Source organism: Saccostrea cucullata, unplaced genomic scaffold (assembly GCF_032062105.1).
Source record: "Saccostrea cucullata isolate Sc308-1 unplaced genomic scaffold, CSIRO_AGI_Scuc_v1 ctg18984, whole genome shotgun sequence".
NCBI lineage: Eukaryota > Metazoa > Mollusca > Bivalvia > Ostreida > Ostreidae > Saccostrea > Saccostrea cuccullata.
Genome location: NW_026939748.1, coordinates 1 through 9465, shown reverse-complemented (window position 1 = coordinate 9465; position 9465 = coordinate 1). Strand labels below are relative to the sequence as shown.

Sequence of the window (9465 nt, the reverse complement as noted above, 5' to 3'; positions counted from 1 at the left end):
ACACTTAAATTAATTTCTCTCTCTTAATAAATTAATTTCTGTCTGTTTTTTAATAGGAACTGTTGAAGATGTTTACAGATTCAGACTCCTTCTACTACAGTGAAACCTTTGATCTGACCACCAGTTTGCAGCGACAACACGGAAAGGAGTACCAGTCAAACAAACACCTCCCTCTCTGGCAGCAGGTGGATCCAAGGTTTTTCTGGAACAGGCACATGCTCAGTGATCTGATTAATGTTGAGGGGGATCCAGAGGTGTGTCATTGATATTTTAAATATCGATGTTTTCTATGAAATCATATCCTTAAAAGGGAAATTTAGAGAAATGAATCATATTATCAATTTTGTGATATAAAGAAAAATATTAGGATGAAGGCCAGGCCAACAGTCTAAGACTAATGTATTAAGCAGCTATCAACAATAATTAATAAAAGAGGACAGTCCAGTTGTTTTCCCCATTATTATTACAGATATAAAAAAATATTTGAAATTAAATTTTAAATGGCCTTATATATCTGCCATCAGTTGCAGTACCTATAAACTTATATTATACTTTCATGTAAATTAGTTGAACATACATGCCAACTTTTGAAAATTCCCATTGGGGATTTACGCGTGACGACAATTTTCAAAGCTTTAAATTCGCGACATTTTGTCGTGAAATTGAATGATTATGAAATTATCTTTTTTTTACATTTATAATATTGATATTATTTATGATCAATACAACTTTTAAGGATTAATTTAACACAAAAAATAATGTTTTTCTTTCCAAGATTTAGATATTTTTGCTAAAATAGGTGCCTCTCTCACTAAAGAAGGGGTATTTTGTTACATATGTAAACAACATTTTTTTTCTACCATGACACATAATTTAGTAAAAAATTGAAAAATGTACAACTTTTAAATCATTTTTTTCAAAGGCAAAAAAATACACAAGGTTTTGAAACTGTAAAATCCAGTTTCTGGAAAAAATTTGAGATTTTTTTTTATTAAATTTCAATTAATTAAAAATTCTAATGAGATATTAAATTTACAGAAATTTATACCACCTATCCAAAAAAGAATAATTTGTTAAGTCATGCATGCACATACCTAACATATTACTTTAGGGAGAACAGTCCAGTCCAATACGAAAATTCGTAATATTACAAGTTTTCGTAATATAAAACTTATATTAAGTTTTTTCGTAATGTAGTTAAATTACGAATACGCGTAATATAGTAGATTGTAAGAAACTATATTACGAGTTTCTAATCCAAGACAAATTCAAGCATTGCAAGAATTGAGTGGTGGGTAGCAAAGTATGACGTCAGTAATATATCAGATTCCATGGCTAATGATAGCATGCGGTCAGACTGGTCAGTTACGCCTATCAGAAAGCATGGAAATTCAAGAAGAAAGTATCGCCAGTGATGGGTGAGTGGACAATTTCTTTTATTATTCTTTTATAGGAATTTTCCCACGGATATGACCAATTTTCCAGTAAATTTCAATATTCGCTCAAGCATGTAGCATTGGTCTATATCACCCGAACTCCCTACTTTTCTTCCGAAGTCTACCCTAAAAATCACACCCTCGTTTCATAATTCAACTGTTCGTGCAATTCTTATTAAAATAAACAGAATTTCAAATCTCAGTAAGCGTCGTACAAGTTATCGCCCGTGACATCTCGTATTATACGCCATACTTTGCTACCCGCCACTCGATTTCTTGCAATGCTTGAATTTGTCTTGGATTACGAAAACTCATAATATAGTCTCTTACATCTGCTATATTACGCATATTCGTAATTTAACTACATTACGAAAAATCGTTATATAATTTTTATATTACGATAACTTGTAATATTACGCTTTCTCGTAATCTTACGTTTTTTCGTAAAATTACGAATTTTCGTATTGGACTGACTGGAAAGGGAGGGAAAAGAAATTCTAATTGACATACACTTGATTGTTTCATCTTAATTTTTTTCATAATATTTTAACTGCCAAACTTTACAATATTTTTCATTATAGGTAGATAAAATCAGCAGCTATGCTTTGTAGTTTTCTACTTTCGTTTTCAAAAAACGATCTCTTTGGATTCCGATTTTATGGTTTGATTAGTATTTTATTGTCTTTAATTTATGTTTTTAATAAAATGACTAACTGTTATCAGGTTAATCTATGTCTTTCATCTTGCATACCCCTTAAAACTGACAAGATAATCCCCTAATTGCCCCAAGCTATAAGCTACTCGTACCTGGACAACTCCGTGCGTTCAAGCGTGAAATGATTTCCTGTGGCTATAGGCCTAATTTACACCTGGTTAAATAAACAATGAAACTTATCTGTGTGCATTGAATAAACAAGTCTGACATTGTTATCCCGACTGTCAAAATTCAGTGGTAGGGAAACTTTTAAAATCGAAAATTTTGGTGATCTTTTTTCAAATCGGGAAATAAGGCAACTTTTTTTTCCCGATCGGGAAGGCGGGATGAAAGGGCAAAATCGGGAAAATCCCGCCTAAATCGGGAAAGTTGGCATGTATGGTTGAATCTGATTGGTCGAGAAACATTTGTTAAAAAACACTATTACCCGCTGAATAATGAAGCCACGCCCTCCAGTGTAGCAACAGTCAACAGTGCTTGACGACGGGTGATATTCCAAAAAATAGCGACTGCGCAGAACTTATGCGGGCACCTTTCACTGTTATATGTATTTGTATAAAACATTCATGCATGCAGTATAATATAATAAATACTGCATGTAGTTGAGTGTAACATTGAAAATTTTCACCCCTCGAAAACCAATGTCAACCTCGGCTGCGCCGTAGTTAACAATGGTCTTCTTGCGGTGAAAATTTTCAATGTTACACTCAACTACATGCAATATTTATATTATATTGTATTAGTGGAATACTATTTAGTGAGGCATATAAATTCAGCAATTTATCTTAAAAAATTGAACATATTTTTAAGTGATTTTACATAATGTACAATGTTAAGAAAGTTAGTTTTACCAAAGAAATAGCATTGAGTTAAAGTAATATCAAATTTTATTTATCTCAACACCCACCCTAAAATTGAATCCACATTAAAATCCTACTTATGCAATATTTCCTGTCTGACAGGTAGAGAAGCTGTACACCCACTGGATCGTCCCAGTAATCCAGGGCTACGTACAGATGGAGAACTGTGTCCTGGATTTTACCCCGTCCTCCACTTCCTCTCTAGATCTCAGTCCAGATTACGGAAACTCCAAACATCTGGACCCGCTGGAATATCAACTCGGAATTATCTCCAGGAGGAGCATACATAGGGCCGGTCAGTATTTTATTTGGAAGAATTTCTTGTTATATTTCAAAAAATTAATGAAATTTTACAATGAACAAACAAAACAGAACAACAACAAAAAAAGCAAAAACAATGAAAAAGAAACCAAATAATGAAAAAAAAAATCAACAAGTAAATAAATTAATTAAAAAAATCCATTTATAAATGATATATTTAGTCCTGATTATTTTCCTTAAAAAAACGTTTTAAAAAATATGAAAATCATGAAATTCTAAAGGCAATCAGTACCTTTATTTTATGAAATTAATCTATAAGTAGGCTAGATCAGAAAGTATGATGAGAGTCAAAAGACACTTGAATCAGATTTTGGATAAATTTCTGAAAAATTCAAAATATTTCAAAAATACTTATGCCACTTTGTAAAGCGTGATGAATATGCACTTGTGTGCACTTTGAAGAAGCAAAGTAATCTGGTGTAGAGTTATTAGATAATGTGAATTTATTGTAGGTACAAGAACGAAGATGAGGGGGTTGGATGAAACAGGAGCATGTGCTAATTATGTGGAAACAGAACAGGTTTTTATCCAATTTATGAATCTAATATTTGACAAGATCATTTTACTGTTCTATAACTTTTAAATCCAAACCCTTAAAGCATTTACTATCAGCACACTCTGCAGGTTGGAACATTCTTTTTAAAATATATTTCTTAAATCTTTCATTTAAAAATAATGCATCTTCAATGAGTTGCTTTCTGAAATTCATATCCTTTCTGTAAAGAAGTAGAGAAAATTATGCCTTTATGTGCTTTTATGTTTGATGCTATTTCCTCACTCTAATTTTACTGAATTAATTTTTATCAGTCATATTGATTATTATAATGAACATACTGAAAAAGGTCTATACCAAGGACTAGAACAAGGATCGAGTCAAAACAAGAGGCCAGTTCAGTGGCAGATCAAGGAAATTCATAACAGAGGGGGAGGGGGAGACAGAGTGGTTTGGGGCTGCATTTAAGCCCATTCGTGGGTTGTGGATAAAGCCCTGGTTGGGGTCTGGGGGCTTTAAATTACCACAAATAAGAGGTGTTTCCCCTTGAATTTAGGAAAGGAGTTGTGACCTTGTGTTAGAATACACATGGTCACAAATTAATATTTCAGAATACACATGTATCTCGAACCGTACACATCTGTACTATAACACAAGTGAAAAAAGTAAAGGACTTATATGTTATCATTTTATCAATTTCTGTACTTACTGTAAGTCGTTTTAATTCCACTGTGTTAAAATTTCTCAAAAAGTACTGATCGCGATGGTTTTAATTTCACACTGCAAGATATTTATTGAGCATTATATAAGCATTAAAACGTTTAAAAAAACAAATGGTAACAATTAATGATGGTTTAAATTTCACAGAAAAATGATGAATCGCGAACATAGTGAAATTAAAACCATCATGATTATTTGCTAATCTACAGTAACTGGACTTAACAGAAACAAAATGAAAAAAAAATAAAAAGGGGGGGGGGGGGGGGGTTCACGCCCGGCATGCAGGCACTGGATCTGCCTTTGCAGTTTGTCCTAAAGCTGACTTGGGTCACATCTTCTCAACAAATAAATATGTAGCTAAATGGAAAAACTTTTTGCAGCTAATAATTTTAAGTTTATGGTTTCAATGATTTTAATCTACAGTATGTTAAGGCTTAGGATAGCTTTTTAGGTCACCTGAGTAAACTCAGGTGACCTATTGCTATCTGTTTTCGTATGTCGTCATGCGTCGTTCGTCGTGTGTTAACATTTGAACATTTTCAGTTTCTTCTCTGCAACCACTCAACCAATTTCCACCAAATTTTACATAAAGCATCTATGGGTAAAGGGGGAAAAAATTATGAATTTCATGGTCCCTGCCCCCTTGGGGCCTGAGGGGTGGGGCCAAAACCATTAAAGTTAGTGCAATCTTTAAAAATCTTCTTCTTTACTCCTGGACATCAAGCAGTCAAACTGTTAGCATGAATGTAATGACCATTGAGTCCTCTACCAAAATTGTGAAATTCATGGCCACAGGGGTTCTAGTGCTAGGGCGGGGCTCTATTGATTATATAGTGAAAATGCATTATTTCTTTAAAAATCTTCTTCTCTGCTCCTGGGTATTAAATAAACTAACTAAGTACATAGTTATGATGAGGAAGAATGCCTTTTGCAAAATTGTGAATTTTATGGCCCCAGGGTCAGGGGTTCTAGTGCTAGGGTGGGGCTCTATTGATTACATAGTGAAAATGCATTATTTCTTTAAAAATCTTCTTCTCTGCTCCTGTATATTAAATAAACTAACCAAGTACATATTTATGATGAGGAAGAACGCCTTTTCCAAAATTGTGAATTTTATGGCCCCAGGGTCAGGGGTTCTGGTGTTAGGGTGGGGCTCTATTGATTATATAGTGAAAATGCAGAATTTGTTTGAAAATTTTCTTCTCTGCTGCTTGGTATTCAACAAACTAACTACGTATATAGTTATGATGAGCAAGAATGCTTCTTCCAAAATTGTGAATTTTTATGGCCCCAGGGTCAGGGGTTCTGGTGTTAGGGCGGAGCTCTATTGATTATGTAGTGAAAATAGATTATTTCTTTAAAAATCTTCTTCTCTGTTCCTGGGTATTAAATAAACTAACTAAGTACATACATGTAGTTTTGATGTGGAAGAAAACCTTTCTGAATTTTATGACCCCAGGGTCAGGGGTTCTTTTGTTAGGGCAGGGCTCTATTGGTTATATAGAGAAAATGCAGAAATTGTTTGAAAATCTTCTTCTCTGCTCCTGGGTATTAAGCAGATGAACTACCTTTATAGCTTTGATGAGCAAGGGCCATTCTTCCTGAATTATGAATTTCAACGCCCCTGGATCAGGGGTACCATAGAGGGGGGAGGGCTTCTACTCTTATATACTGAAAATGAATTAACTGATTGAAATCTTTTCCTTTGTATCAATCAAATATTTTTGATAAGCAAGGGTGCCTTTTCCAAAATTGTGAAATGTGTGGACCAAGGGTCAGGGGTTCATGTGTGGTAGAGGCACTATACTGATTATTGCTGGTTATTACTGATTAGTCGAAATGCATTTTTTTGTTCCCCTACTCTGTCTATGGGTATTAAGTAACCAAACTAAACATGTGTTTAGTTATGATTAGCAATGGTGCGTCTTTCAAAATTGTGAATGCCATGACATCTAGTTTAAAACATGAACCAGAGTCGATCGTTGTCAAGTTGTTGCATGATGCTCAGGTGACCTATAAGGCCCATGGGCCTCTTGTTTTGGTTTTGCACAAGCTTCATATTTTTGTGTAAAACTTTCAATCCCAATTTATGGTTAACCCTAGACTTGTGGATCAAAGTTTAAATGAATATGAATTTAAAGGTAAAGGTTTTACAAAGAAATATGCAAATTTATATACATACATTACGTGTATATGAGCAACAAGGCTAGAATTTAAAAGCTGACAACAATAATTGAAAATATAGACCTCTGAGTTGATTGTTACAGTATTTTCTTCAAATTTTAAGCAACAAATAAGCTAATAAGATTTCTTTATATGTTAATTGTAGAAGAGAGAGGTAGATCAGATGTGCCTAGTTGTCTTTTAATAACTTTTGTTTTGTTAAGTTACAGATGAATAAAAAAAAGAATGTGTTACAAATTTTTTGCATAGGTTCACTGTTGTCAGATATTAAAATGTCAAAATTTACTTTTAAATGCAAGTGAAAGTAGTGATGTACACATCTTGCTACAAGGAGAAATGACACTCATGCCCTTAAACAGAAATAAAAACACTTCGCTAAAGAGTTTGAATGCCCAATGATCAGAATAAAACTGTATACATAAATCAGAACGGCAATCTGCCCTCTAATCAGAATGATAAACTGAATATTCAGAATGACAGTCTGTCCACTAATCAGAATGAAACTGTACACAAATCAGAATCAGAATGAAAAACTGCTCATGAACCAGAATGAACTCTGCCCACTAATCAGAATAAAAATTTGCCCCACTAATCAGAAATTCAGAATGACAATCTGCCCATTAACTAGAATGACGCTCTGCCCACTAATCAGAATGACAATCTGCCCACTATTGTAGATTCCTTAATTTTCGCAAGTACTAATTATCGCAAAAGGACTCTTCATCGTCAAATGGCCAGAATAAAATTTCATGAATGGACGGTTAATCAACATATTTTACATAGATTGCAGCACCAAAAAAATAAAAATAAGGATTGCTGTTGTTATCCTGTGATACTAAAAAACACCTGTTGATGCTGTTACAGCAGATTAACTTGCACTATAAACAAATTTGTCACCTGAAAAAAACCAGAAATATTCATTTTGCATTTGTTGTTGTTGTTGTTGTAACTTGAGTATTTTGTTGTCAAATTATTTTTAAAAAAAACAGGATAAAATAACTGTTAGATAACTGTGGATTGTTTTTCATTTCTGTATTTGCAAGGATTGGTAAAGCCATAGGCAATGTAGTAGATTTATGAAGGATTTAGATTGCAGTGATGTATGTAATATGACACAAAGAGTTCTTGCTTATCCTTAAAACTAAAGTAGGTGTGAACTAAGACGGAACGGAAAGGCTACACATAATTAATCAATAAAGGCTAAATATAATTAATCAATATGTATTTGTTTCACTGTTTCACACAAGCTGTTTCTTAGAAATTTTAATTTAGGTGTTAAGATTTTTTTCAACTTCTTTCAAGAAAAATATTGATTGAATGCTAGTTTTCATTAATTTTTAGTCTTTTACTAATATGAGGGTTGATCCAAAAGTAATGTCACAACTTCAATAAAATCGCTATCCGTCGACGTAAAACAACAAAATTATAAATGATGAAAGCTACTTTTATTTCAAATCAGACCTCAAAATTTCAATTGAACATGATTTATACTTTTCAAAATATCGGATTATATACAATGTACGATTATGGTAGTCGCCGCAGCTAAATAACGTAATATGACGGAACGTGCCGTCATACATTTAAACGCTTCCCTTCGTTTCATTAAAAAATATTTGAGATTTGATATCCACGAACACGTTCACAAATTTTACTTTCTTACTATTAGTACCCATCGTACACTCACTCATTTCATAATTAATTCTGTCAAAATTCATTTAACAGTAGTAAAAGGCCAACTTAAAATTTCACATATCACTCTATCTGTCTGTCGTTTTGACAACGTCACGCACCATTGAACATTTCCTTCCGCCCTCCCAATTCTTTCGATTTTCTTGTCCTCAGCTGTGCATTTAATGACCCATAACCCACCGAAAATCGCTGAACCTTCTTAACAGGTCTCTTTTTTACATCTTTTCCTCCGAAAGTCTGGCGAATCAACGTAAATGTCTCTACTGCGATTTCTCCATTTTAAAGCAAAAATGCATTACAGTTTGTTTTGGCTGTTTTGTCCATTTTAACATTTCCTTTTTTCAATGCACCAGAATAAATCAATGTTGTTTTTCATAAAAAATAGAAGTGATGTCATATAATTTTCAATTTAAGACTAGAAAATGATGTAAATTTTTGTCTTTTGTAGTATTTTCAATTTAGGCGCTTTTAAAAGATGCTTTTTAAGTGTTTGTTTTTTCTATACTTAAAAAGTACACTTTAATTTGTGACGTTCGGTTTTGATGCGGCGACACCCCCTATCTTATATGTTTTAAACATCTATAAAATAAATTCAGTTAAACATTATTGAATGAAAAATTAAAAGTTTAATTAAATTTATATTTGTGCATCTTTTGGTATATAATATTTGATAATATGACGCCAAATATAAAAGATATGGACACTGTGACATTACTTTTGGATCAACCCTCATATATTATTGCTTTAAAAAAATTAACAACATTCATAAAATTTCCACAAAATAATACATTGATAATGTTTATTTCAAGCCCAAGTAAATGTACATTATTCTGTAAACAATAAACCAGAAATAAAATTCATTGCTAAAAATCGTTAGAAATTCTGAAATGAGAAAAATAACTGTCCCAATTAAATGATGTATAGGTGTAATTCTCTTGAAATAACACAACTTGACGTCAGAGAATAAAAAAAATCTAACCCATTTTTGTTAAAATTATTATGAAAAAAATCTAATTTTAGGGGGAATTTGTTTTTTAGCCTTTTTTA

The 9465-nt window shown here is 32.7% G+C and overlaps 1 protein-coding gene across 1 annotated transcript; it reads left to right on the top strand.

Moving 5' to 3' along the window:
• Positions 1-56: 56 nt before the first annotated feature.
• LOC134253862 (phosphatidylinositide phosphatase SAC2-like) lies at positions 57-3852 on the top strand (the record flags this gene model as incomplete). The annotated part of the gene is made up of 3 exons (XM_062736450.1): positions 57-254; positions 3114-3306; positions 3785-3852. Coding segments are annotated over 3 exons (459 nt in total), but the record flags the coding sequence as incomplete, so codon positions are not given.
• Between the last annotated feature and the right edge of the window lie 5613 nt (positions 3853-9465).